This window comes from Anopheles coustani, chromosome 3, assembly GCF_943734705.1.
Source record: "Anopheles coustani chromosome 3, idAnoCousDA_361_x.2, whole genome shotgun sequence".
NCBI classification, from domain to species: domain Eukaryota; kingdom Metazoa; phylum Arthropoda; class Insecta; order Diptera; family Culicidae; genus Anopheles; species Anopheles coustani.
This window is the reverse complement of record NC_071288.1, coordinates 25,374,680-25,402,092: the sequence shown is the minus strand read 5'-3', so window position 1 is coordinate 25,402,092 and position 27,413 is coordinate 25,374,680. Positions and strand designations below refer to the sequence as shown.

General features: G+C 46.7%; 2 protein-coding genes across 5 annotated transcripts; one reads left to right on the top strand and one right to left on the bottom strand.

The window, feature by feature from the left end:
• Positions 1 to 974: 974 nt before the first annotated feature.
• Positions 975 to 15,637, top strand: LOC131271493 (ribosome-binding protein 1). Of its 3 annotated transcripts, none has more exons than XM_058272939.1 (10): positions 975 to 1,518; positions 7,838 to 8,435; positions 8,516 to 8,695; positions 9,184 to 10,020; positions 10,141 to 10,216; positions 10,293 to 10,678; positions 11,909 to 12,013; positions 12,279 to 12,851; positions 13,333 to 13,608; positions 15,415 to 15,637. In XM_058272939.1, the coding sequence occupies exons 2-9, from the start codon at positions 7,974 to 7,976 to the stop codon at positions 13,453 to 13,455; spliced, it is 2,742 nt and encodes a 913-aa protein (XP_058128922.1). In that variant the 5' UTR covers positions 975 to 1,518; positions 7,838 to 7,973; the 3' UTR covers positions 13,456 to 13,608; positions 15,415 to 15,637. The 3 variants fall into 3 exon arrangements, with proteins under 3 accessions (XP_058128922.1, XP_058128921.1, XP_058128923.1); XM_058272938.1 differs by having other exon boundaries at positions 11,909 to 12,034; XM_058272940.1 differs by lacking the exon at positions 11,909 to 12,013.
• Positions 15,638 to 18,806: 3,169 nt separating this feature from the next.
• On the bottom strand, positions 18,807 to 27,017 carry LOC131260198 (ATP-dependent RNA helicase bel). Of its 2 annotated transcripts, none has more exons than XM_058261874.1 (4): positions 26,860 to 27,017; positions 25,823 to 26,256; positions 19,877 to 22,235; positions 18,807 to 19,364 (listed from the first exon to the last, which is right to left on the bottom strand). In XM_058261874.1, exons 2-4 carry the CDS (start codon positions 25,865 to 25,867, stop codon positions 19,258 to 19,260), a joined length of 2,511 nt encoding a protein of 836 aa, XP_058117857.1. In that variant the 5' UTR covers positions 25,868 to 26,256; positions 26,860 to 27,017; the 3' UTR covers positions 18,807 to 19,257. The 2 variants fall into 2 exon arrangements, with proteins under 2 accessions (XP_058117857.1, XP_058117859.1); XM_058261876.1 differs by lacking the exon at positions 26,860 to 27,017 and adding an exon at positions 26,450 to 26,588.
• Positions 27,018 to 27,413: the final 396 nt, after the last annotated feature.

The window sequence follows — 27,413 nt, the reverse complement described above, 5'->3', positions numbered from 1 at the left end:
GACTGCTTTTGGAGCAATATTTATATTTATGTGCACTAAATAAATCTCACGATCGTGAGTTATACGTGAAACCCTGTAAACGCAGTGAGTTGTCAATCAGATGTCAAAGTATGCGTTTGTTGAGCACAAGTTGATTAGAGCACAAAAGGGTAATATTTTGTTTACTACCCAATTGAACCATTCTAAAACATGCCATTAAATGTTTCTTAAACCAACATTGCATACAGCACTCAAATGTTTGGTACAATATAAACAAAATGTCGTTCACGAAAGCCGGCTAAAAACGCATGGTATCTATTCACCTTGCCTGCTCATGCGACGAAACGGTTATGAACCGTTAACCAAAATTCTAGCCCGGTTGAAAAGTGAGAATGGGTTAGTAGAAAACAAAACCGGGATGCAATAGGATTCGTGAATCCCCTTATGAAATGGGTGCTCGAAGGGATGTTTGAATGAATGTGCATCGTTTCTTTACACACATTATTACATTCTCCGATAGTGTATACATCACGAGCCGGACGTCAGCGGGTCACGCTAACCGGTTTACTACTCGTGGCCGGTTAAAACTCATAACCGATTCAAAGGAACACTGAATTAGTGTTGGGAAAATCGATTCCCGGTGGGATTCCAATCTTTCGAATCAAATCCATTTGGAGATCCGCATCTCTGAGTCCGAATCCCAATCCGTCATATCGACTCGTTACGTGAGTAATTGACTCACCTCGTGTCCAGATCGAGTCACATCAAATTCAAATAGATTGTGATCAAGTCAGAACTGAATCAAATCGAGTCCCAAACAAATCAAATCTGTTTCGAATCCCAAATAAATCAAATCTGATTCGAATCCCAATCGAATCAAATCTTTAGAATCCGTCAAATGGGATTCGAATCTTCCGAATCCCGATTCTGCCAACGCTACACTGAATCTTCAATGCCGATGACCTCGCCGTCGCGAACGCTCGCTCGCCCGCTCTCCCTCTAACGCACTGGCGTCATTCTGTTCCGTCGGTTCCTACGTGTTCAATTTACAGTGAAATTTGTCACTCGCGCGATTCCCATCGACGTCGTCTCACGCTCGCCTGGATCGCCAGCAAGCCCTTTTCGTGGTGTCTTGTCGTGTCCTTACTGTTCCCGTAAAATCGGTCCTGTTCTTCGCAGACCCTGTGTTTCGCGTTGTCTAGACCTCCGTTTGGTTCCTTGTTTTTCCGTTTTCCCGTTTTTTCCGTTCCATCTCCCCACACCCCTGTTCGGTCCGGTCGGTCGGTGCGTGTGCGTGCTCATCCGTACGTGTGACGTTGGCGTTGGCGTTCGTGCTGACATCAAATTTCCAGGCCTTCTTCTAGGCGGTGGACATATACAAGGATTAGCTTTGCTGTAGCAGGAGTCGTCAGCAGGAATACGGACACGGACAATCACATCAGCAGCAGCAGCAGCACCAGAGGCCGGCTGAAGCATTAGGTGTGCGCTGAGAGGAGCCGCTTAATTAGGTGCTAGTGAAAAAAAGGAAGCCAAAAAGAGGTATACGCGGTATCCAATCTACCGTTACTCCGCGAGTGTATGTTTGTGCATGTGCGTGTGTGCGTATGTGCTCGCGTGTGATTTTGTATGTGCGAGCGGGTGCGTACACCTTCAGCGAAACAAATTGCCAACAGAAAAAAAGAAATGCCAGCCAAAGAAGAGATTCTAAATTGCCATCCGACCTTCGCTGAACAAAAAAAAACAACAGAGTCCACTAGATCAATCTCAGCATACTACTCTTCCTCCTCCATCTGCAGTCTGATGATGTGGTGCTTACCCTTCCCGAGGGATTGTTCTTTTTTGTTTTCTTCTTGATTCCACGACGTGCCACAGACTGTACTGTCCCAGAAGTTTCGGAATTAAAATCAATCTGCGACGGGCCGACGACGCCAGCGTTAAATTGTGTTCTACCAATGTCTCGCCGCTTCCGCGACACCGCCCTCTGGCACGCACAAACCCTTGGGGGAGGCAAAAATCTTACATTCACCTGCGCTTCGGCCGTTATGGTCGTTGTGTGGTTTCATTTCTATTTGAGCAATTTTATGCCAACCCCCGGAAACTTTGCACCGAATTCAAAGAATGCGTCTGCCCATCTCTGCGACGTCTGTCATCAGTGTCGATTAGGTAGAAACTTCCGGACCGTCCCAAACAAAATCGTAAGGATTGGAGGCAACGGGTTGCCCCTAGCGAGAGACCGAGGGTGAACCGACATTGTACGACGAGCGATTGTTGTGGGTTAGATTAACGTTTGAGCTTTTGGATACGAACAGTAGGAGGATGGTGGTGGGAAGGTGGTCAACAATTTTTGTGCCAGCAAGATCGAGATAAGCACCCGGCTATGGCGTGCACTCGGGAATATATCTGTCCGTACCTAATATGCGAGCGTAAATCTTGCCCGTGACTAAATATAAGCATGTAATCATCAATTGGCCGATAATCCCAACTGGTAATCGGTCGCTTTCGGTGCACTTCAGCGACTGTTAAAAGACAACAATTGATAAGCGTGTTTTATTTTCGGGTTTTCATGCTCATCTCAGCAGAAATAACACACGTTTCGGATTCCCGACTGGATTTTACTGATGATGGGTTTCCCTGGAATGATTACAGACAAAAAAAAAAAAATGAATGAAGAACACGTTTATGTACACGCTATAGACAAGTGGACAAACTTTACTGATGGCGACAGCCGCCGACCCACAGGGCACGCTGGCCAAATACAATCGCGTACCGCGATTGGGTCGTGCTTACAGGATACGGTATTGTGTACTGAACTCATCATCCGTCCATCCGTACGTGTGCGTGATGGTCGCAACGAGATTCAGCATCATCTACATGCTTTTTCACTAATATATGCTCTTGTTTTAGCCGTCTAGCCGGGTCCGGGGGAGATGGATCACAGTTCACCGAGTAGTAGTAACGCGGCAGTTGTTCATTTTACGCTTCGCCATTAAAAAAAAAGTGACACTTGAATAAGCAATTTAGACAACCGCAGCTCACCCGTAGTCCGGTACCGTTTGAGGAAGAGCGGAAAAACAGAGGTAGGGATGGCGACGTGGGGAGTAGGTAGAAAAATAGGGCTGTCTGATGAAGGTGCCGCGAGGGACCGATGTGGCGCTATTCGTTTTGACAGCTCTCTGCTCGCTCTCGCTTCGAATCTTCGAATCGGGCACATCCCGATGTTGCGGTTCATATCGCCATCATCAGCATCGCCCATCACCCGGGAGTGTATAGAGATAATTCCAACTCATACCGCGCAGTACACACATCAGATTCAGCTTGGTAGTCATTTACAGAGGAAGACACTGGTACCAACTGGTCATATTTGCTGGCAAACCATCCAACTTGTGCTAAATGAAGAAATGAAGGAACGCAACTGTTGGGATCGATTTCACAACCGACTTTGCCGATTGTAAAACGAAAACGGATTGCTGGAAGAAAGAGCTACAATATCTAAGGCGAACGATTATACAGGGGCTACGTTGGTGCTTCATCGGAGAAATTCCCCAATCGATTCTCCACCGACGTAGGCAAGTACGGCCACGACACATGTCTTTAATATCAAGTCAAGGCAAGAGCTTGGCATGCAACGAACTGAAATAAGAAGATGGCCAGAGAGGGAGATGCTACGTGTATGAACTCATCGCTGACTTCAACTTCGCACTGAGGTCATAATTTGTTTCAGATCATCTTCAATCTACAACGTTTTTTAAATTTATGAAGAACGACAAGAGTCGAATATTAATAATCAGACTAGAATTTTCACGTTATTTAAACAGATCACTTTCATTAGGAAATTATAAATTATCAATTATTTGAACGACGATGAATTGAGTTGAAAGAATAGATAACAATCAATTTCGTGTAAAGAGAAATTTTTATTTTATGAAAAAATATTGCGACACTTTTTTTCGATAATTGCGCAATTTGTTGCAAAATCTACCCTTTTCTCCTAAACAGTTCTGACAGGCTGGCCCTCAGCAAAACAATTAAAACAAATTTCCACACAGAGGATCGGTCCGCAGAGCATGGAAGAAAATGATCCGTACCAATTACAACCCAACTTTCCAACCCTGGGAAATGGAATGGAGCTCACAATACAGGGATGTCGCGCCCGTTTGCCTTGGTTCGAATGTTTCCTGTGGCTTTCCTGAATTAAGGGTGGCAGCGCCAAGCGGCTTTTTAATCGTATATCGCAAACCATAGACGTTGTAGACGAGCCCTGAGCTGAGCTCACTATAATTTACCTGTGATCTTCAACATGGGTCTACCTCGAGTGGATCCGAGAAGATGGCGATCGGTCGTGTGCCCTTGCTTTAACTGCCACATCACCTCGATTGCATCCTGTGGAACGGGGAGCGGTGTTCCACTAGAAGACAAAAGGCACAGACAAATGTGCAGTGCATGCTTTCTTATGACGTTACCTACGACGCATTCAACTATGCCTCCCCTCAATGTGCCACCTTTACCGCGTACCTTGCCCGCGTTTTCCGCAAAAACCCACACTTCCGACCGATCATCTCAAGCACTAGTACTCCACCCTGTGTTGGGACGGTTCGGACTTGGGTCGCTCTTTTCATCCGTTCAAGTAGAGATAATCTTTAGACGTTTCTTGACTTCAGTGTTCGCCGTAGATCGCTGGAACTTGCAACAAACCAAAGAACGAACACGTCATAAGGAAGCGAAAAACTGGCAAACGCTTCTACTTGGAGCTTCTATAACTGGTTTTCCTTCACGGACATGAACACACACAGAGACACGGACATGCGGGGTCGAATGCATCCATCCCGTCCCCCATGGCGCTTTCGTTGCGTTTTTTGTATTCTTTTCACCCTTGCTGTTGCTTATTCTTTCCCGGTGCCGCTCCAACCACAGAAGATCGCGAAAAAGCAGTAGGCTGTGATTACTATAGCAGCAACTGTGAGAAACAAATATGCACAAACCCCAATCCGGCCAGCGCCAACAAGTCGGTGTCCTGTGTCTGTCTACGAACACCCCGTGACCTTCAGGGAGTTTTATTTTCTTTCTCTTCTCTTGATTCGATTGCGCTGTGAGTTTGCATTTCCTTGCCACACCAGGCGCAGCAGAATCCTCTGCTAACCGCAGCAAACCCTGTCGCTAAGAAACGATATGATGATGGCTGCGCAAACATGGCCTACTGCGATTGCACCAGTTTATACTATTGGGAACCTTTTTGCATGGATGATTTCGCCCCATCAAAGGAACCATACTTGGAAGCCGCTCTATGAGTCGAATGTTTGCACGTGGCACGTTTTTTTCCGTTGATGATCGCCATATCGCTTTGCTTTCCTTTTATCATTAAGCTTTATCAACGTTTTATCCACAAATATATGTTTATTTATATTATTCGTTTGTTTTGTTTTTCAGCTAAAACTTACTGTTTCAATTTCACCTGCAATAAATAATCTATAGAAACAAAATGTCAAAAGACAATCCAAATCTGATATGAACCATCTTACCGCGGGTCGTCAGGATGGACGAAAAACTCCGGTAAAAGTTTCGATCTAAACCGGAACTCAATTGACGTTAATGAAAAGAAGCAGCGCGACTTTTCACGGCAGCTTCGTGGTGTTTTCCGGTATTGTTCCTTCTTTCAAACGATGGAAAAGCTCGGTGTAATTTACGACAAGTTCGTAAAAGCGTAACCGACACCATCGAAAAGGAGTAGAGAGAGATTTAGTCTTCACTTTCTACGATGCTTATATAGTTAAGGTTTCTGCCACAACATGAATGAACAGTTTGTCTCATTTGATGTGGGTTGGCTTTGTCTGTCAGATGATTTTTTTGGATTAGTTTTTAGACATCACCAATTTGAATTTATCGACTATCCAAAATTGAACAATCAATTGCCTTCCAATTAATCTTTCACTTTCGCGTCCGGTGCACCATCGGTTTCTTGTGAGATATTTTTTCGTTTCCCATCGCTTACGAACAAAATGTAGTTGTACCGAATTATGCAATCGATCTGTTTCCATAATCTCAGCAATCACCACCGGCATCGTCAGGGTTTTCACTCGGTCATCGTTCTTTTCGATTTCTGTCCATTTCACTCCGTTCAAGCAGCATATAATCGGAGGAAATTGAAAGGGCTATAGTTTGGGCTCGTATACCTTCCTCAGTACTGTAGGGTGTGTATGTATTATCTGTTATCAGCGAAAAACAAGCTGACCATACACCACTAGACTATCGATAGATCATTGGACCAGTCGTTAACGACCACACCGTTTCGGAATCAACAGCCAAACTCAACCTCATACCTGGCCATCAATGGGAGATAATACAGTGCACTTTCGCCGTTTTCGATAGGCTATGAAAACTCCAGTAGAGCGTTAGTCTCGCATTTGGCCACCTTTTGTGACTGTCTGTCGAAGTAGTTTGAGTTAAACGTTGACGATCTATATCAAATTTGATGTCATTTTTTCTTTATAGCACGTTGCCTAGGAGGTCATGAAACTATATGCCATTATCTATATGCTGTTTGATGCCGATGTTCTTTTATATGTAACCCCAGCTCTTCCAAAAAAGGCGTGAAGAGATAAAAAGAAAACACTTCGCTCGATGCTGTAGTAAGACTTGTTACAAAAGAATGGCATCATCACTACTTTTCCTTCGCTGCCATATCGCACACTCGTTGGGTAGCCATTATCTGGGCCACACGGGTGAAGATTTCTCTGATGTTCTTTTTTTTTGTTTTCGGTGCCTGTTCCTTCCGTCTCCACCGGAAGTGACGAGAAATCGTTCCCACAAGAAAACTGCCGCCAAGCGACAACCGAACAGGAAATACTCTACGCTATTAGGGGCAGGGTTCGGTGTGGCCGTCTTCGTTCCATTGGGCCTTGGGCTGGACCCACTGATAGGAGTGTGCCATGGCATATATTTAAAGAGAAACGGCATTATGTCACGTGTACGGTGTATAGATACTACTGATTATTTAAATTTGTACCAAATTGTGTACACTTCGAGTAGGCATGGCATCCCACGTTTGCTTCTGAACGTATGTTGCCATGCGCAACACTATCCTTAGGTTCCTGAGTTGCCTCGTATCTTTGAGACTCCGTCGAGATGGCTTGCAACCATACCCATCATGGCATAATTTATAGTTCATAAACATAGATAACGGTAATCGGCCTTGAGAAGGAGTAAGAGTACATTAATCTTGAAGGTTTTGAGTCGTGGTTTGATTCGAGCGTCATTATGTTAATCAACATCTGTTGATTAGCAGGGCGCGAAATCGCTTACTGTCGCTTCAAGGCTATTTTAAAATCAATCCTAATCTAAAATAAGAAGAAATACATTCAAGTGAACCCATCCATCTGAAGCTCTACAATCATGCAAACAACGTACGTGGCGCTTAACCTAATCGCTAAAAATGGCGCAAATCTTAGTAGCATCCGCTCGGGCACGTGAAGCAACGGATCCTATCATTGCTACAAAGGCGATGATGAATAGAGATCTCTGTTCCAGCACTGTACATTTGGTTGTTCGGTTATAATGGCACACGTACGTGGCGACTTACAAGAGATGCTGCAAAGAAAAGATTTTGTGCCCTCTTTGGCACGTATAGTGTCTCGCTAACCGCTTCAAATTATCACTGCCCCGGCACCCGACTTTAACGCTGAAGGAGAGGTTTGACGTATGACTCGAGTTGATTTGATGAGTTCTATTAACTTCTGCTGGTTGTTGGCTCTGGGGTTTTGGCGCAATCGGCTGAACGCGTGCCCGCCCGTATCGCCTCAATTAAAACAAACCCAAAATGGTTGCGACTGACTTCATCAATAGTTTGTTTTTCTTTCCTCCGCAGCTTCCAGCGTGTCTTTCTCGTCGTGAATTACACTACCAAACGGAACAATCACTCGAGAAGCGGACGTCGCCCGCGTTGCCATCGACAGTAGTAGCATATCCACCAGAACCGCGAGCGTGCAGCAAACCATGCAAAGATGGATCTGACTACATTGGCATTCGTCCTCATTGTGGTGTTCTTTTCCTTTATGTCGATGCTCTTCATCAGCCGCTTCCTACCGAAGGGCAAGTCCTTCGAGGAGATGGTAAAGGAGAAGCGTGAGATGCGCGAGCGCATCCTTGGCCTAACGGCGACGGCAACCGGCACTAGTAGCAGCAGTAGCAAATCGACCAAGGAGAGCACGAACAAGAAGACGAAGAAAACGCATCCAGCAAATCAGGGTGGGAAGGGTCGTGGGGCGAAGCAGCAACAACAGCAGCAACGCGTGGAAGTGGTTGAGCGCGAAAGTGATGGCAATTCGTCCGAGAGCCAGCTGGAAGAGGAAATTAATCCCCTGACGTACGGCGCAAAGAAGCGCACCGGACAAGCGACCAACTTGACGGTGGAATACTCCGAGACGGAAGCATTTTCGTTGAGCGATAACTCCAGTGGCAATAAGGTAGGTTGGCTAGTGTGGGACGGCTGGCTGCGGGGGGAAACGATTTGTTTAATCGGTCGCTCTCTCTTCCATATCGACAGAAGAAGGACAACAAGCAGCATCAGCAGCAGGGTGGAAAGAAGAACAAGCAGAAATCTCCCGGTGGCATACTGGTTAACAAAACCGAACCGGTGCTGGTGAAGCCGCTGGATTCCGTCCCGGAGATGAACCATTTTGCTGAGATTCATCCTAAGGATGCGCTGGAAATTGCCCGTCAGCAGGTAACAAATAAAAGACGTAGTAAGCTGGACCATTCTTGAACTGATTTGTTCACATTTTATAGTACTTGCATAAAGGGCACGGTAAACGAAGCGTAATCGCTGGTCTCTCGTGTATCGTCGATATTCGGGCCAAACCTCATCTGTGCTTTATTTATGTTTTGCAATCTGATAAAAGTTGCAACATTTCTTGAAACTACAGCTATTATTTTGTTGTACATGGTTGAAGATACAAAAACTACGCTAAATAATCACTGAATTTCGATAAATATTCGCGATCGAGTGAACTTTTGATTGGTTTGTTTACGTTCTGACAAGATTACCCATGCGATTATAGGGTAGGTGAGCCAATATTCTTTTTGACAGATTGAGTAGCGGAATGACACGATTACGCTTCGTTTCCCAAACCCTTAAGAGTAATCTCCATGTCTACTTGATCACCAGAGCTAAAAATTGCTTACGCTTATTCGTTTGATTCTTGCTGCTTACAGAAACATGAAGAGGAAGCAAAGACTGGCAAACAACAGCCAAAGGAGCAGCGCCATTCGGGCAAGCACAAGAAGGAACATCAACCAAAAATGTCTCCGAAAAACAGTACCGCCGATGATCAGCAGCAGCAACACGTTGCGGCCGTGGTTGAGGTGAAAAAGCAAACTACGTTTGGCGAAACTAAGGCCACCCCTGCCCCGGCGCATAAGGACAAGTCGAGCAAGAAGAAGAAAAACGAGCTGCTCACGCAGGAACTGGCGGCCGAGGCGGCCGATGCGACCAACGTGCACTCGCTGGTGAACATCCTCAACAAGGCGGACCTGCCGCGTAACGATATACAGATTCTGATCGACTTCCTGCTGAACAAGCAGCAGGACACGCTGGCCAAGGATCCGTCCGAGTGGAACGACCCGTCCGACCCGCTGCAGAAGCTGAAGAAGCAGCTGCAGGAAAAAGAGTTGGCGCTAGCCGAAGAGCAGAAGGCAGCCACCGGGCTGCAGGCAAAGCTGAAAGAGCTGCGCCAGGAGCTGAACGGGGAAAAGATGCAGACCGGGGCCGCACTGAAGGCGTACGTCGAGGAGCTGAATAACAAGAAACAGGAGGTGCACCATCTCACACAGGAGCTGGTCAACGTCAAGGAAAAGACGGCCAGCGAGAAACACACGCTCTCACTGCAGTTCCAGCAGCTGCAGGCGAAGTACATTCAGCTATCGAAGGAGCACGCGGCCACGCAGGATCATGGGTCGACGATCGCGCAACTCAACAACGATCTGCAGCTGCTGCAGCAAGAGCTGATGGCTAAGAGCCAGCTGCTCAATGAAAAACTACAGTCCGAGGAGGTTAGTCTTGGGGTTTTCTTAGTAGATTAGTAGATTTCAAGCTACCCAGTTGCCCCATACGCTGACGAAGATGGAAATGATGCAAGTCTCATATGTATACGTTTTTTTCTCTATTTGCAGGAGCTGATGAAGAAAAAGACTGAGTATGAAATTTTACTACACAACAGCGAAGAGCTCCTCAGACAACGGGTACAGAGTAAGTTTCGGGCATCGGTTTCTAGCTCTTAGGTGTCGGCGTTTCACTGTCATTTCGTGTCATTTGGTTCCCACAGAACTGACTGCCTATGAGAATGAGTTGCACCAGCTGCGGCTAGAGTTGGGACAGAAGGATGAGCTGAGCAAGACCTGCCAGCAGCAGAGCTACGAAAACGAGCAGCTGAAGGCGGAGCTGCAGGCGAAGCAGAAGCAGGCGGTAGCGGCTGCATCGGCCGCGGCTGCCGCTGCCGTCGCCAACAGCCAGGCCGACGAAAGTAACCGGGTCGAGATCCGCAACCTCCAGAATGCCTTAGACTCCACCAAATCGAAGCTCGAGGTCTACCGGACCGAGCTGGTTGAGTGCAAGAGCCTGCTAACCGACTACAAGCAGCAGGCGAACGAGTTGAAGGCGAGAGAGGAGCAGCTGCAAAAACAGCTCGACGAACAGCGGCAGAAGAATGACGTAAGTCAGGTGGCATCAAAATGCACCGTCTACAACGGATTAACTCTAAATATATATGTATGTGTGGGTGGGTGTGTGTTACCTTGGAGAAGGTTTTGAGGGAAAGCAATCGATAGGGAGAATGGTTAAAGGTGTGTTTATTTTTGTTTGATCTACCATCTGTTGCGCTCGCCTTAGAACTGTTGGTTTATTTCGATGACTCATTCGATTTTGTAGCTATTTTTTTGGGATCTAGCACATACAAAACAAATTTGTTCCATCCTCACTTGGGTAAACATAATATACAGGTTTTGCCGGCGCAGCGTACATGATGTGTTGTGTAACCCCTTTTACTGTTTTCCGCCCGTTCGCTGTAAACAGTGTTACCAATAGCAACAGACTAACCGATCCAATACAGATATGAACCTTTATTATTTCAGAAGATACATAAAAGAAAAATAACACTTTATACTTCAGATTCGCTTATAACAACCTTTGGAGCTTTTCAATTCCATTAGAACATATTTAAAAAAGATTGATTGAAATTATGTTTCCAAATTCTGTTCAATTTTATCCATTTGTCGAAATTGTTGTTATTCAAAAAGAGGCATCAAATTCGAGGCATTTCATTCCTATAGTTCAGCCAGACAATAATTGCTCTTTTCAAACGCTTTTCTGCACGCGGAGTGAAACAGAAATTTGCTTCTATTTTTTTTCAATTGGAATATAAGAAAAACATTTTAAAAGCTTTATTGGAAGTGGTGCAAACATTTTGAAATTATTACTCGTGTGTGGCTGTACGAAACTCATGTCTGGAGCTTTATGTGTTGCTTGTACATACGATGGATATGTTGTTTTTCCTGCACGCAAAAAAAGTAACGACGAATGCACGACTATGCTAGCATAATGTTTCGTATAAGCAGAGATTTTCGTTGACGTTTCACTTGTTTACGTTGTATTTGCTCTTTTTCTTTTCTGTTCTTTTATTTTACGCGCGTCGTCCCGTTTCGCTGCCACCCTTTATCGTATAAAAACGCATCATCAACAAAAAATAATAAAAAAAACGCCAACCACGATTCATCTCCTCCAATCGATACGATCGTTCCACTTCCCGACTGTTACTCACCAATCACCATCCAACAACACTGTCGATCACTTATCTCACTACTTACTACGACTTTCCACCCTGCCTCACATTTACTACCGACGCATCCGCTGGACATTTTTATTGCACTAACGCATGCTCTGTAGAACTTGCGTACCAAAAACTGGAAGTTGGTAGAGGCATTGCAAGATGCCGAACGACGGAGGGGTGCAGTGACAGCATCAACGGCGACAACGACGACGGCGGAGGCCGCAGCTTCTTCGAAGAACGTTGTAAGTGAAGAGTTCGCCGGATGTGCACCTTTGAGGGGGAAAGCACAAGGCAAGATGTGAATGTTGAGCGTGTGTGCGCAAGTGTTTTGCTACATGAGCTAGATGGCGTCCCCTTATCATACATCCCTATCGCCTCATTAACACCCATCATGATCGCTTGATCACTAAAGGAAGAAACTTTTCTCCTGTTCGATTCTCTCGTTTTCGGAACGTAAACACGCAATAAATGGGACGACGATTGTAGGAACAGCAGCAGAAACTGCTAGCCAGCGCCGAGAAGCCGCCAGTGGACGTCGGTAAGATCGTGCTGGAGGAGCAGAACCGAACGAAGGACCTGCTCGTGAAACTGCTGCAGCCGACCGGCGTCGTGCCGGTCCTGCCCGTCGACGCGACCGACTTCCAGAGCTGGCTCGAGGCAACTGTCGGGTGCATCAAGGAGCGCCAGGAGCAGCTGCAGCAGCAAAAGCACCACAACAATACCACCACCACCACCACCGCCGCAGGCAGTAACGGCAGTAGTAACACTAGTGGCAACGCCGCCGTCGCAAACAATAGCAACAGCGACAGCAGCAGTAGGAGTAGTAGCAGCAATATAATCGCAAATAATAATCTTAATACCAATAATAACACCGTTAATAATAGTTTACACGAGAATAGTAATGACGCGCACGATGGCGAGGTGCTGGGGGGTGGTGGTGACGCAAACAAGAACGGTGCCGCCGAAAGTGGCTCCGAGGACGACCAGCAGGCAATGGCGCTGCGCAACGAGCAGCTGCAGAAAACCGTAGACCAGTATAAGACTATCATAGCCGACACAGTAAGTAATGTGAAATTCTAACGATAACCACGCTAAATTCTTACTTGACACGCTACTGCTACGAACGGATAACGAAATACTCGTCTAGCAAAACTGGGAAAATGTAATTCAATTGAATGAACTAAATGTCTTATCTTGCGGAGTATTTAATTTGCAGATAAGTGTACACGATAGTATGCTCCAATTACATTTTGTTATGGTTTAGATTTTAAACTTTAGAACATTAGTGACGTGCGTACTGAGTTTCCTATCCAGGAGGACTCTCGCCGTGTCCAAAGCGTCGTTCTAAATTGATTAATTAAACCGGTATGACTTTACTTAAACTTTTTTTTGCCCTAATTTATTAGAGAGCAAAGTGCGTTCGAAGAGGCACCATTCGTCTCTACTTTACTTCAACTTTATTCAAGATGTGTTTCAAACTCTTTTTGAAAAGAAAATCCAGTTTCTCATCCATTGTAACGTGTACTCTTTCTCTCGACAGGAAAATATGCTGAAAAACCTCGAGGCGAAGGTGATCGAGCAGGACATTCACTGGCGTTCGGTGGTGCAAGCGAAGGAGAAGGAACTCACCCTGCTCAAGTCGGCCGGTGCTGTCGTGCAGTAAAAGCATCCAACAACATCAACAATAACAACAATTGAAAGGCCTGTCCCCTTCCTCCGGTCTGACTACAGAGTGGTGGCCATCTCACGGTGCAAGCTCCTATGGCCGTCGTATCCGCACGTGCTTTTTTGTAAATCGGACTGCACGGCCCAGAGGGTGAGAGAGAGAGAGAGAGAGGGAGAGGGAGAGGGAGAAAGAGAGTGGTTGGTTGATTGAACACAAAACCAGCACTGTAAGAAGCAGTAAAGAAGTTAGGTTAGGAGTCAGGTTCATGGCAGGTTCAGGCAGAGACACCAAGCCTGGCGAGAGACCGTTTTTCACTGAAGTACGGAGAGAACAGACAACATAAATACACACACACACACACATACACACATATTCGGTACATAGCAACAACACCAACAAAAATCCCGATTGTGATGATCCTTAATTAATCCCCATCATAATGTCTGATTAGAGGGAATATAATTCCCTTCAAGCGATCATAAATGCGTTTCGAGATGGACGAGAACACACGGCCTCATCCTTTTTTCGGCCCGACCGGATCACTTGTTCCTGCTGCAAATTCTATATACTCATTCTGAATTTGGCCCGATCCAATTCCTTTTGTTTCGCTCTCCCAGGGTTTACAAAAAGATAAACCATTCATCCAGTATGTCTGGTGTGTTAAGCTAATCGATCTATATTCTGACCGATGACCAAGAAAACGATATTTTACGTATAGGAAAAACTGATTCAGAAAGGCGTTACACGAAACACGCACACACATAAAAATTTGCATTTTCATAAACGTTCCATGGTAACACGCTTTCCTATACAAAAGATAGCTAAAATTTTATTTGTTTTTCCGTTTGTTGCTGGTGTACGTCATGGCGATTTTCTCACTTTGGTGTGTCCTATTTGTGCAATGTGTGTCGTGTTGTGCAGCAAGTCTAATATTAAGTTGGTCATCATGATTCGTTTGATGAAGGTTCCGATCAAGTGTTGTATGAAGAATTAGTCTCTTGTAATTGTACCGTCCTATTGTACGGTTTCGTTTCATTGATGCCTTTCCGGTTCTACGGTTTTCCTTTCCTCCACATACATGACCGTGGGGAAAGTAAAAATGGCACTCGCTAATACCTTTTTTGACGACTGTTCAATACGATGACGGAATGAGCAATTTAAACCATCACGACCTTGCCGGGGAAATAAAAACAAGAGAACGGAAAAGGCTAGCGGCCGGCGCTTGGGGAGCGGGTGTCCTACATTGATATCTGTGACCAATAGATGTTTTACAATTGTTTTGGGACAGTTGTGTAGATTTTACTTCCCAGCCTGAGGAGCACTTTGGGGGGATAGCGAAAGCGACAGTTGGGGAAAAAAGGACGTCACGACCTTCTGTTCTCAAGACGTAATCGTAAATCCTGTTGACCGATAGAGCAAAAGTCTAAAACGGGCTCCACTTTTTACTCTCGATAACTTTTTTCCCGGCTTCTCCAACAACGCACAAGAAAGATTGCATTAAAGTGTGCCCCAGCTTCGACCCAGACCCCAAACGACTGTCTCAATTGGTTCATTTTGCTGCTACCAAGGGCCTAGCCACCCTTGATCCTCTCTCCCCTGCCTCCATCAGTTGTTTTTTTTTCCTATTCTACTCCATTCATTCCCCATTTGAAAAAGTATAGCCCAAATAAGATGATTATCAAAGTTGTGTTTTTGTAATTGAGAGTGTGTTAACATGTATGTGTGTTTGTGTGTGTGTGTAAGTATTTGTATGTGGGCCGATGCGACCCGTCAGAGGACGATAGAATACTAGAAAGGATAGGGGGAAACAAACCCACGTGGCAACAGATCCGTACTAAACAAAAAAAACAGTAAAAAAAGAAAAAAACCCGTACTCAGTAAGTTTATTAATCGCAAAAGAGAATAAGTAACGCATATTTTTGTTTATTATTATTATTTTGTCTCTGTCATCCATAGGCTATTATATTAGAAAGCGAGTATAAAGGAAAAAAGGAAATAGAAAAGATTATGTAATAGTGGATCATAGCGGAATGAAAGTGTAACTGAACGGTTATGAAATCTGACACTAATATATATAAACGGAACAGGAAACAACCAATTAAACTAATCAGCAAAAAAAATGCAAGGAGGAAAATTGTGCAACACGCCGAATAACGAACAGTCAAAAGGACGGAAGAAAACTGAAACCACAGCATTCAACGTTAGAAAGAGCTGCAAATATAATTGGAACACGAATCGTAAACGAAACAAAATGATGTACTACTTGCGTAACTGACTTTTGTCTTTCAGTTGAAAATAATCCAATTCCCGGTGTCCTTTCGCGGTTTGCTTCGGTTCGGTCTATTTCGTGCCGTTGAGAAAAAAACGCATACCTTCCACTTTTTGCTCCAGCTTCCTCGTACGTGTTAGGATGTGATGTTTCTCTGGGTAAAATAAAAAAAGAAAGATGAATCATGCGTGTGCTGCCTACGATATGCGTGATTGTCATGGAAACGTTCGCGAATGCTTTCCCCTTCGCGCCGGGCATGAGGACGACATCAAGTGTAACAAACAAAAAATCAATATACGAGAGCAAACGATAGTGGGACAGGTTATATATAACAAGCAAACAGAAATTTGGAATAAACGCAGAATAATATATGATACACAAACCCGTGACATCGTCGGTGATTAGTTGAAAGAAAGAGCTGCAAGTCTCCTAGCTTTCGTCCGTGCAACTAGCTCGCCAAACAGCTCGCAATCAGTACAGTGCTCTCCAAACTGCTTTTATTGCGACCAGTGACTACGATAAGCGATTTCTTAATCTTCATTTTTTCAAGCCGAAAAACATTATTTAAGTCAGCATCAGTCAGTATTTTGGGGTCCGCAACAGCCGAGCGGTAGCGGTTAGAAAATCGGCCCATGAGCGCCGGGGCTCATCACCTCGACAGCGTGGTTTCAAATCCCAACCGAGACCGGACCCTCCCCTGTTCGAGAGGACTGACTATCCACGTACGTACAACAGGGAAACAAGTCTCGTAAGCCCTTAACGGGGCAGGCATGACCAAGAGGTCGTAACGCCAAGAAGAAGAAGTCACCACATCACTCCTATAAGTGGACAATTATATGCGGGATCTTTCTCCGGCTAAAGGCTAAATTGAAGCTGAAATTACCATGGCAACGAAAATGTTTTAATTGCGTTGCTATGGTTATTGGAGCCGGATTAGGATTCCGAACGCGTTTGACAGGTGGTGTTGAGTAAAAGTTGCTATCATTTAAAATGCTCTCAACAGTCCGGATGGATGATAAAGGAAAAGATGAATGTCCTTCTTTTGAAGGAGATCATAACTTCATTCAATCAAAATATAATTTTTATTTCGAAAAACATGCAAGGGGGGAACTTTCTCAAGCTGAGCCAAAACAAAAACCAAATTATTACGTGTAGCCGCAATCACTTACTTTATTGTTTCAATCATTCCATATTCTAATCGCTCTGCGTTCCGCACACAACTGCGATGATTCCTGCCAACCTTTCCGTCGTTCTGTTGGCGGGCTCTGTTATGCAAATCCCTTCGCAGACACAGTTCTACGCCTAAGAATGCCTACCTTCGCACATCATGCGCAATGTGTCTCTGTGTGTGTCCCTAGCTCCTTTTCCTTTATTTTGTTCTTAATGTCGCAGGGATGGTGACCATTCCAGTTTGATTCTTTTCATGTTCATGCTTTACGATGTGTGTAGTAGATAAATGCCCGATTTGTCGGACGAGTGAAGTTTGCATTGTGTGTCTTCTATACTCTTTTTGTTAGCCGGGACAGCCGGACTGCGTTTCGCTGGCGTACTACTTCATCTTCACACTTCTCCCTGTCTGCGCACTACTTTACGCCAACGAATGCCACTTGAACCAGTGAGAGAGAAAGAAGAGAATCGTGTGCGCGCGGATTTTCGCGCCCCCTTCCCCCATGGTCTTCCCCTAATAATTCCGGAATCGTTGGACAAAACGTTGGGAGAAAGATTCACCACACAGACTCATAGTCTTCTATCCAGCAGCCAGACCGCTTTCATGTCCTCTGATCTTTGTCTGCTTTTCGTTTGCCGTTATAGCGAAACAGACCCCGTGTCAACTTCACACAGAAGTACACAGACGACGAACGGCGATGCGGCTTTGCAGCGTGTTTCAGAGGGGTTTTACGCACTTTGTTCGCTTTACCCCTTCTTTTCCCCCTTCCTCTTCCTTCGTCACTATTTCCTTTTTTTTGTACGCGCCTCGGGTTCTCCCCAGTTCCTTTGCATTGATTGCTTAAAAAGAGATCCATTTATCGCTATGTAAGTGCTAAGTAATAATCTTCTTACAGATCAAATACCATACTGTTGCGCCGCGCTCTGCGGTCCAACACTATTTTAAATAGTTTCCACGGACCACATACATACCCTCTCGGTCTAGTTTCCCTTCCCCAATACTAAGTCTAGTCTCATGCTCTCGAATCTGTTCTGTTGTGATACTTTCACCCGCTCGCCCGTTAACTAGGCGAGTACACTAAGTTAGAGATGTACTGGCGCGAGGGCTTACAACGTAAGTGCATTCCAGCACAGCCATTGTTTTCCCGTTTTTCCTCATAACAACAAGGGCGTTCGCCTTGGACTTTCCTTCGCGAAAGAAACAAAACCCCCCCGCGGGTGGATTGCAAAAACACCGGTGTGTTATGAATTTTTCCTCACCCATACCTCACACTCACATCATAAGAGTCTTTACTGTGGCGGGGGTGTCCTTAGGGGTGCTTCTGCTGGCAACCCACCGGGGTGCACCGGAGGAGCGCAAGTACTGCGTACCCCGCCTCTGCTCGTACATACCTTCGGTATTCTTCTCTCGCAGCATCTTACATCGTTAAATGGAACCCTCGAGAACCGAAACACCGAGAAGCAGCTGATCGCCGTTCGATTTCATATTCCGTGTATATTTTCCCCTCGAGCGTAGTGAACGCGAAAAACGTAATCCATTTTTTGTTCGCTCCGGGAAGAGGAGCACTGTGTGTTTCGCGCTGCTGCCCTTTGTGTTGAACCAGCAAAACATTCATTCTGAATTTCATTGATCACGAAACGATTGGCTTGAGAGCGAAACGATCAACGATATTCTGTGCCGCAGTCAGCAAATCTTTTACCACATTTTCGTAGAGCTAAACTCGCGCGTTTGGCCTAACCCGCCCCTTTTGCCTTCGTTTCGTATTCTCGTTCGCCTTTCCAATCAATCAGCTTTGCATTTGGCCTTATTCTGCGCCTGCAATTTAGAAGTCCACACGAGGATTTTTTGTTTCCGCGTTTCGTAATTAATTACTGGTTTCCAACATATTTCCATTCCAACTGTCCATCTTACTTCTCCCGTTTGGAAATTAGAGATGCTTTTGCATCCGGAACACACAATATTTTCGTGACTGCATGTTGTTTTTTTTAATTTGTGTGTTTCTAGTGCGTTCACACATCTCACACCTTTCTCTTTCTCATTCTTTCTCTCTCTTTATCGCTTCCTATAATTCTGCTTTGCTGACTGCGTGCTACACACTCCATTAGTATACCATTAGCTTAGTATGGGTTAATAATGTGCTGATGCTGATGTTGTTGTTGTTGTTGTTGCTGCTGCTGTTGTTGCTACTGCTGCTGCTTGCGGCCGCCCGCTGGCTGGCTGGTGTTGGTGCCGTGCTGCTACTACTCTGCCCATGCTATAGCTCAACGAGGGGTAGGAGGAGTAGTGTACGGCGAGAGGACAAGCGGGCGCCCGCTTGGTGGCCGCCCGTTCATCCTCCGCTTTTGCTGCTTCTTGCAACTCCTCAGTGTCCATCACCCCACCAGTCGACGCCGTTGCCGCCGTCGTTGTTACTGTAGCTTCCGCCATAGTTTCCACCCATACCGTTGCGTCCGTAGCCATCGTCACGATCTGTAGCAAAGGTGAGTAGACAATAGGATTTAGTCAAGGAATCAACTGACGCTTTTTAAGTGTGATGAGCTTGAACTGAAGAACGATCAAATCAACGCGTTCTAGTCCAGCACATTTCTTCGTTCGTCAAACTATGCATGGCGTCATTAACACAACAACTACCTCCGGGGACCCGTGTCTTTTTGACCTTCCATCGCAATATTTTTTTTCGGAAACGATCATCAGCGATGTTGTCGCATGACTTTTATATATTTATTGAAATGTTCATTTCTATGAAGTTGAAAGACAAAATCTCGTTTGGTATTGAAAACAATGTTTTGAATGGTCGGAGTAAAGTTTCTCGCTACCAAATCTGTAGTTCTAGTGTTAACAAAAATCAAGTTGAAATGCCAACGGTATTGTTAATCAACGTAATGATAAGTAAAAATTAAATACTTTATAAAAATCGTCTCACTCAAAATTTTGCTCCTAACAAAAGAACCAATTCTCGGCAATCCTTTATGTGAACTTACCGTTGCCATAGCCGCCACCACCACCACCACCGCCGCCTCCATAGCCACGAGGACCGGCACCTCCTCCACCGCCACCCATAGGACGATGGTCACGCGAGCCAGCACTCGAACGAGTATTGTTCTGCTGACGGTAATCGCGCGAACCAAAGGTCGATCCGCCACCACCGCGTGACGGGTAACGTCCGCCACCGCGTCTACTGCCACCGCCATAGCCGCGGCTGTTGGTCATCTCCTCCAGGAAACCGGGAATCTCCTGGCCCGTCTCGGCCAGCAGGCGCACCAGCCCGTTGGCGACGTTGCGGTTCTTCTCGTTGAAGAACGACGTGGCGGTTCCGAGGTTACCCATACGCCCGGTACGACCGATGCGATGCACGTACTCCTCCACCTCGGACGGCAGGTCGAAGTTGATCACCTGCTTGACATTCGGAATGTCCAGACCACGGGCTGCGACGGCCGTCGCCACCAGGATCGGGCAGCGGCCGCAGCGGAACAGCCGCAGGGCCTCCTCGCGCTCGTCCTGCGTCCGGTCGCCGTGGATGCTGGTGACCGGGTAGTTGTAGCTGTACAGGAACTCCTCCAGCGAGTCGGCCGCCTTCTTCGTCTCGACGAAGATCAGCGTGAGACAGTTCTCGTCGTCGCCGTCGTTCTGGGTGGTGATGTTCGACAGCAGGTCGAGCAGATGGGAGCGCTTGATGTTCTCCTCCACCCAGAAGATGGTCTGCGTGATGTTGACCGAGGTCGAGCCAACACGGCCGACGGCAAGGAAAATGTAGCGGTACAGGAAGTCGCTCGCCAACTCCTGGATCGCCTTCGGGAAAGTGGCGGAGAACATGAGCGTCTGGCGGTCGCCCGTCACCGGCATCTTGCTGTCCTCGACAATACGACGGATCTGCGGCTCGAAGCCCATGTCCAGCATCCGATCGGCCTCGTCCAGCACCAGGAAGCGGATATTATCCAATCCGACCTTGCCACGTGTAATCATGTCTTCCAGACGGCCGGGCGTCGCCACGATCAGGTGGCAGCCGCGGTCGAGCTCACGCATCTGGTCGTGCGTGTTGTTGCCGCCGTACAGTACGGCCGGGCGCATTCGCGAACGGTAGCAGAACTTCTTTGACTCCTCGAAGATCTGCGTGGCCAGCTCGCGCGTCGGCGCCAGCACCAACCCGAGCGGATACTGCTTGCGGCGATTCATCGGGCGGTTCGGTGGCGGCGGGGCCGCACCGTGCTTGTACATCTGGTTCAAGATCGGCACCAGGAAGGCGGCCGTCTTGCCCGAGCCGGTCTGCGCGCAGGCCATCAGATCACGCCCGGACAGAATGATCGGGATAGCGTACTTCTGTACCGGCGTCGGCTTATCGTAGCGGGCCAACTTTATGTTGTTGTCGATAATCTCTGTCAGCTCGATATCGTCAAAGGTATTAATGTGGCCGGGCACGTCGTCGCCCGTCGCCTCCACGGGAATATCTTCGTACTTGCTGAAATTGATACCGGTGTTGCCGTGTTTGAACAGCTCCGCCTCCAGACGCTCGTCCCGCTCGGTGAGCTGTGTGTAGTCCACCTGACCGCGCCCGAACCCGCCGCCTCCGCCGCCGCCTCCTCCTCCGCGACCGTCACGCCGATCGGGGCCACTCGGCCAGCGACCTCCGCCGCCGTTCGCTCCTCTGCTATCGTAGAACGATCGTCCTCCACCACTGCCGCTGGCGCCCTCACCGGGGCCCGTTCCGCCACCACTGCCAACGCTGCCCGGTCCGGGCGGTCCCTCCGTGCCTGCTCCGGCATCCTGCCAGCGATCGTTCTGTGGGGGTGGAGCGTCCACCGGGCGATCTCGACCACCCGCTGGCATTCCAGCCGAACCGCCACGAGCGCCACCGTACGCCGGCCAGTTGTCCCGGCGTTCGCCTCCGTAACCCTCAGAATTCTGATAGCCATCCCCGCCCCGTCCAAAGCCCCCGTCACGCCCATTGTTGTAGCCCCGGTCGCCACCGCCGCGGCCATAGCCGTAATCTCCGCCCCGGCGATCGTTCTGGAACCGGCCACCGCCGCCCCCGCTGCGCCTATTGTAATCTCCGCCGCGGAAGTTGTCGCCGCGATCGTTGTAGCGGCCGTAGTCGCCGCCACCTCCGCGATTGCGATTCGAGTCACCGAATCCTCGTCTGCCACCACCTCCACTGCCGCCGCCGCCGCTTACAGGGCCGGCACCGGACTCCGAAGGTTGATAATCGCCACCACTATCAGCACATTCTCGCAACTGCGGCGGAATGTACCGCGCGGCCGGATATTTAGAATTTCCAGATTCTGGGTTACTGCCCGCGCCGCCGCCAAGTTGCTGCTGCTTCTGCTGCAAGTCCAGACCAGCAAACTGTAATATACAAAATTAGGTAGAATGAGGAAAGAGAAAATTATTAGAACAGTTGAATAAACTAATTTTCGCTAAAGCACCGTCGTAACAGCAAGTCGAGAAATGGGATTACCGTTGTAAACGGGGAGAGCACTTCGTCGAATCGACGCTAAGCCAACTTCGATGGCACAAAATGGAAGTTGGGAAATTAAATTCTGTGTGAAACAAATCGCGCATGGTCCCTCCTTCTTTGTTTTCCTCTTCGCTTCACAGCCCATCCGAGGATGGGAAGAAATCCATCGTCTTTGGCATACGCTTTCTGTGCTGCTTAGATTCGCGATTCTTGTTGCTAACCAAAAGGTTCATTCGCTTCTGCCCCCTCCACGCGATTTTTTTCCTCTTGTTTTCAGACACCAAACTCCCCACCGAAGCATGTTGAGTACGGGAGAGAAGCTTTACGAAAGCTTCACATTACAAACTAGCGCGGACGAAGGAAATTCGCGAGAAAGATGGAGCAATAAGCCAGAAACGGGCGGGAAAGAAACAGACCCCCAAAGAAGGGGAGAACAAGGAACGAACGAAAATCAAATGGTGCCGCGACGCGGCCAATGGCCGCATGGTAGGCACATACAGAGAACAGACAGACACACAAACGAGCATACACAGAACAAAGCAGCGGACGCGAAAACGCGCGGGGTCATTAAACTGTTCTACTTTGGGCAAGGAGGGAGGTGGAGGCGAACAGGAACACAACAAGAAACATGTCACACTATTACCCCATCAGAATTGGCTGAGAGACCCGCTTCAAAACATTTCATCATCTTACCCACTGTCGTTTTCTTATGATTTATGTCTGTGCTCCTTATGTTACGATTTTGCAACAAGAAGGATATTTCAATTAAATTGTTTCTCCCCCGAAAAAAAAACTTTAAAACCCTAATAGCAACAGTTACTGATGCATGAAATTGCTGGGTTATTGGCAGATAGTTTGAAGTGTTTTGTATTGAATTGAAATAAGGTATTGGAACTTTTGTTTTCATTAAAAATTAAATGAGACTATTTTTAAAACTTCATACTACTGAACATTTTGATGCGAACTTTAAACCGGTAATAGAATGGTTGAATGATTGAAAATGTCATTTTGGACTTCAGTATACAATCGACGAGGAACTTAGTAAATTATTTTTTTATTGAAAGCTCTCTTTTTTCCCTCGTCATCGGTAAGGTTTATAATCAAAAATATTAATTCAAACAACTAATAATAATAGTAAAATTATCAGTGGCTAAGTCAGTGATTTTTTATGCTCCCTCGTCCTCAGTCAAACTTATGATAAAAACTAAAAGATATGATGTAGTAAAAGCTGGAAAATTTGTTAAGATCTCCCGCATCGATTCGCTCTAAATCTGTGGGTAAAAGATAATTCTTCTCAAAACCAACATTTGGCCACCCGTGATCATCTTTCATCTCGCGGTACTTCCTCACGCTCACCCTCATACACACACACACCCATACACGTGAGCCTCCAACAATTGATAATCACGATCGGTCCCCGTGCACGCTGATCGATGGCAGGCAGTGTAAAGCAGGGTGGAGAAGTGCATGCAGAGCAGAGAATTGCATCCGCGCGTGGCCATCACACACATTGAATGTTTTGACCTAGAGCTGCGCTTGAAGCGGACGCCACACACAAAGGAGACGCTGGTCTGTACTAACCACGGGGATGTGGTGGTGGTAGTGCATCGTGGCACCAGTATCGACGCTGCAGGATAGTGCATGTGCATAGAGAACACCTTGACACACCTCAACCGGCCCCGGCCCTGCGCTGTGAGGTGCTAGAAAAGCTTCAATGAGGCCGCCACAGCATTCGCTCGACGCGCTCTATATATCGCGCGATTGGCCGTTACAAACACCGTTTAGCTTTCTTTTCTTTATGCAACGACAAATAAACAAAGCCCACGGTACTGCGCGTTACGTACTAGAAAGCGAAAAGACCTTACTTTCCACGAGGCGTGAAAGTTGAGCCTTTTATAACATCGATAAACAAACATCTTTCTTCCACGCGCAAGTCGTTTGTGTGTTTGAGTGTGAGTGTGTTTTACGATGCAATATCATTTTGTGCACTCCACTTTTTACGCGCTTCACTGCATCAACCAACGGCCATTGGAGTTGTGGAGGGTATGGGAAGTATGTGCGAGGGGCGAACTAAAAAGGGGTGAATACAACAAAGTGCGCAGAAACTGCAGCCTGGTTAGCGGCCGCGACGCATTTGAGAAAATCCAAACAAACTGCTTCCGATGAGTCGTAATTCGATGGCGAGAGTTGTCCCGTGCACTCCACGTGTTAATCTACGTTTGCTCCTTTATCAAAACGCAAAACCAATTGACAAGGGTTCAATGGTTTAGTCCAGCGTCCATTAGTCAGCTGACGAAGGTGACGCACGGTCGACAATGAGCTGAAACATTTCACCATTGATCGCAATTATGCACGATGAAGGACAAACAAAAACCTAGACATGTCTTATATGGAACGCTTTTGTTCCTTTCTATAGCCTTTTTTTTACACTTCGATCCAGTTGTCAATGAAACACGCTAGAGGAAGTGATTTAGGGCAAGCCGGAACGGTAGGTGCGACGACCGAGACACAGCGTAGTCAAGGCTACACACAATGCCACACGCTCTGAGATGGGAGAGCATTTGTCATGAAAAGATGACGAACAAAAGGTGGAAGTAAACAGTAGTATAGTAGAGATACAAATTAAAATAGGCTGTGAAACCACGGCGTTTTCTGAAGATCCGGTTATGAGTCATCATCAATTTCGAAGAATTTCCGTCAACCACTATGAAGATTGATGCTTTTGACATCCTAAACCGTCAATGGTGAATCATTTCCAACAAATCGTAAGGTGAAATATCCCTCACTACTATTCTTGGAAATGTTAGCAACTCTGCTTTATTTGTACATTTTCCATTCTTCGTGGAAACGCACACACTTCGGTTGCAGTTACATAAATGAAAAGTTGCAAAAACATTGAAAAGACACCGCCGTCTGCGAGTTGTGCAACTGCAGCAAACTTTTCAACCGAACCCTTTTGCTAGCTCATCACCCTACCCTGCGCGTCCACAAGCGTCAACGGTAGAGAATTGCGGAGAGCACGAAACCTAGGACAACCTTCGCTAGGTGGAGTAGAGGTCGAACACGCAAGGCACACCGTGGAACCATACTAATTCTGCCTCACGCGGGCACCATAACCTAACAAATAGTAAAAAAAAAGCTAGGTTGATCATATGGTGTTGGGTGCAGGGAGAGGCACGGGAGAACCACCGTAAGTCAAATGGCGGAGAGAAACCCGAACTTGGAAAATCTCATGATACACGTGAGTAACAATCCTTGACATGGAATGGCACAGCCACCTTCACGGCACGAAGACGCGGGAGCGCGGAAGGGGAAACAAAATATAACTAGCACGAAGCGATTCCATCCCATCGTCATCATATAATCCCCCTTAGCAACAACGACAGCAGCACAGTACGGTGCGCACGCTGTGAAAATATGATCGGATGAGAAACGAGATGTAAAAAAAAGGGAATATAAGAAACGTTGTACATACCTGCTGCTCTAGACCTGTACCATTTTGGTTAATAGCATTACTCATATTACAATGAGCGTTCGTATGGTTTTGTTGGCTTCGTTCCACCGTAGGTTTCTGGGACGAAATGTATAAACGATCGGGAGGGTTCTTTTTTTTTTACTTCTGTTTGTTCTTCAAAAGTTTGCTTGCCTCAACAGTTTCTTCGAGCGTACACAACACTGGTTTCGCTGGTTGTTAGCTGGTGGTGCAAATACACGAACAATAATATAAACCACAGTAATTTGATGCGCTTAAGCAAAACGTTTTTCTTCGCGAATTGTCGCGCGTGTGTCACTGGCTAGCTTTGATTGCGATGCACAGACACACTCACAAACACCACGGTTTGCTTCCTTCTGCCGCTACTTTCTGCTGCCCCACACTCCACTGACGATGGATAAGCGATGCAATATCCGCTGAAAATTGAAACAAAATTACCAACCCTATTAACGACACACTATACGTTCAACATTCTTCGCTGTAATTTAGCTCACGGAAATAAAAGGGAGAAACAAAAAATGGGGAAAACCCGTCTGTCTGTCACGTCACCACACGCGCACCCCCGCCTGACCTAGCACTAATTATGAAACTTTTTGCAAGTTGAAATACCTAGATTAGCGTATCCGAACTGTGAAAAGGCTTTGTCCTTTATGCTGCTGGGCTTTCTTTCGCTGGAGCGAAATTTACAAGAAAACAAAAAGCGGTCAATCGCGGACCGCCGCAGAGCTTCGACTGATCCGACTTTTCGTCTCGAAGTGCGAACAGCGCCGCGGCGGCGAGAGCGAGAAGCGAACACGAAGCGTCGCGTGAAGAAATAAGAACACGTAGAAAACTTATGCTCCGAAGAGACTGGTATGTTCCGCGTGGTGGAGGGAGGGGTGCGAACGGTAAATCGATGACTGGACAAAGACGGCAGGGATGGCACGGCGGGCGAGGGGACGATGGCTGTCTTTCGGCTTGGTCTGAACAAGAGGAACTCTTCCGCGCCGCATACGCAATTTTCAATCGCAAAATTTTACCCTTTCCAAACACCGACAGTCTCTGCAAACACACTCTGACCGAAGCCAAAACGTTGGCAAGTACGTGGGAAGTACTTCCGCTGAACTTTTGCACAATTTAACGCACGATTTTAGTCATACAAAACGGATACGACGTTTCCGACGTTCTTTTTCACAGTTCGGAGATTGCTCCAAAAGAAAGAGACAGAGAGCGAGCGAAACCGGCGAATTATGTCTGCCACTCGCCGGCCACGGTTGGCAGCAGTGTAAATCGGTTGTTGAATATTATTTCATGAATGGGATGAATGTAATTCAACCTTAAATCAATGATGACGTAGATGGCCAATGTATTTTTCTCACTCATAATTGTTTTGTCGCGAGAATTAGACATAGGGTTACGGATTTTTTATTTGAAATAAATGAATGCTGATTTCGCCCGTAACTCCGAGACATTTCGCTCCGCGAGCGAATTCACATTCCCTGAACATCCCTTGAATTGAACATCTAGTCAGGATACCAGGTCTGGTCATATAAAACTGATTCAGAACAGAACAGAATGGCAGATATCGGTTTTA

Coding starts and splice junctions, on each gene's coding strand:
- LOC131260198 (XM_058261874.1), bottom strand. CDS start 25,867: ATGAGTAATGCTATTAACCAAAATGGTACAGGTCTAGAGCAGCAG. Junction 22,236..25,822: donor GTACAGGTCTAGAGCAGCAG/GTATGTACAACG, acceptor TGTATATTACAG/TTTGCTGGTCTGGACTTGCA. Junction 19,365..19,876: donor TGGTGGCGGCTATGGCAACG/GTAAGTTCACAT, acceptor CCTTTGCTACAG/ATCGTGACGATGGCTACGGA.
- LOC131271493 (XM_058272938.1), top strand. CDS start 7,974: ATGGATCTGACTACATTGGCATTCGTCCTCATTGTGGTGTTCTTTTCC. Junction 8,436..8,515: donor ATAACTCCAGTGGCAATAAG/GTAGGTTGGCTA, acceptor CCATATCGACAG/AAGAAGGACAACAAGCAGCA. Junction 10,679..11,908: donor AACAGCGGCAGAAGAATGAC/GTAAGTCAGGTG, acceptor CATGCTCTGTAG/AACTTGCGTACCAAAAACTG.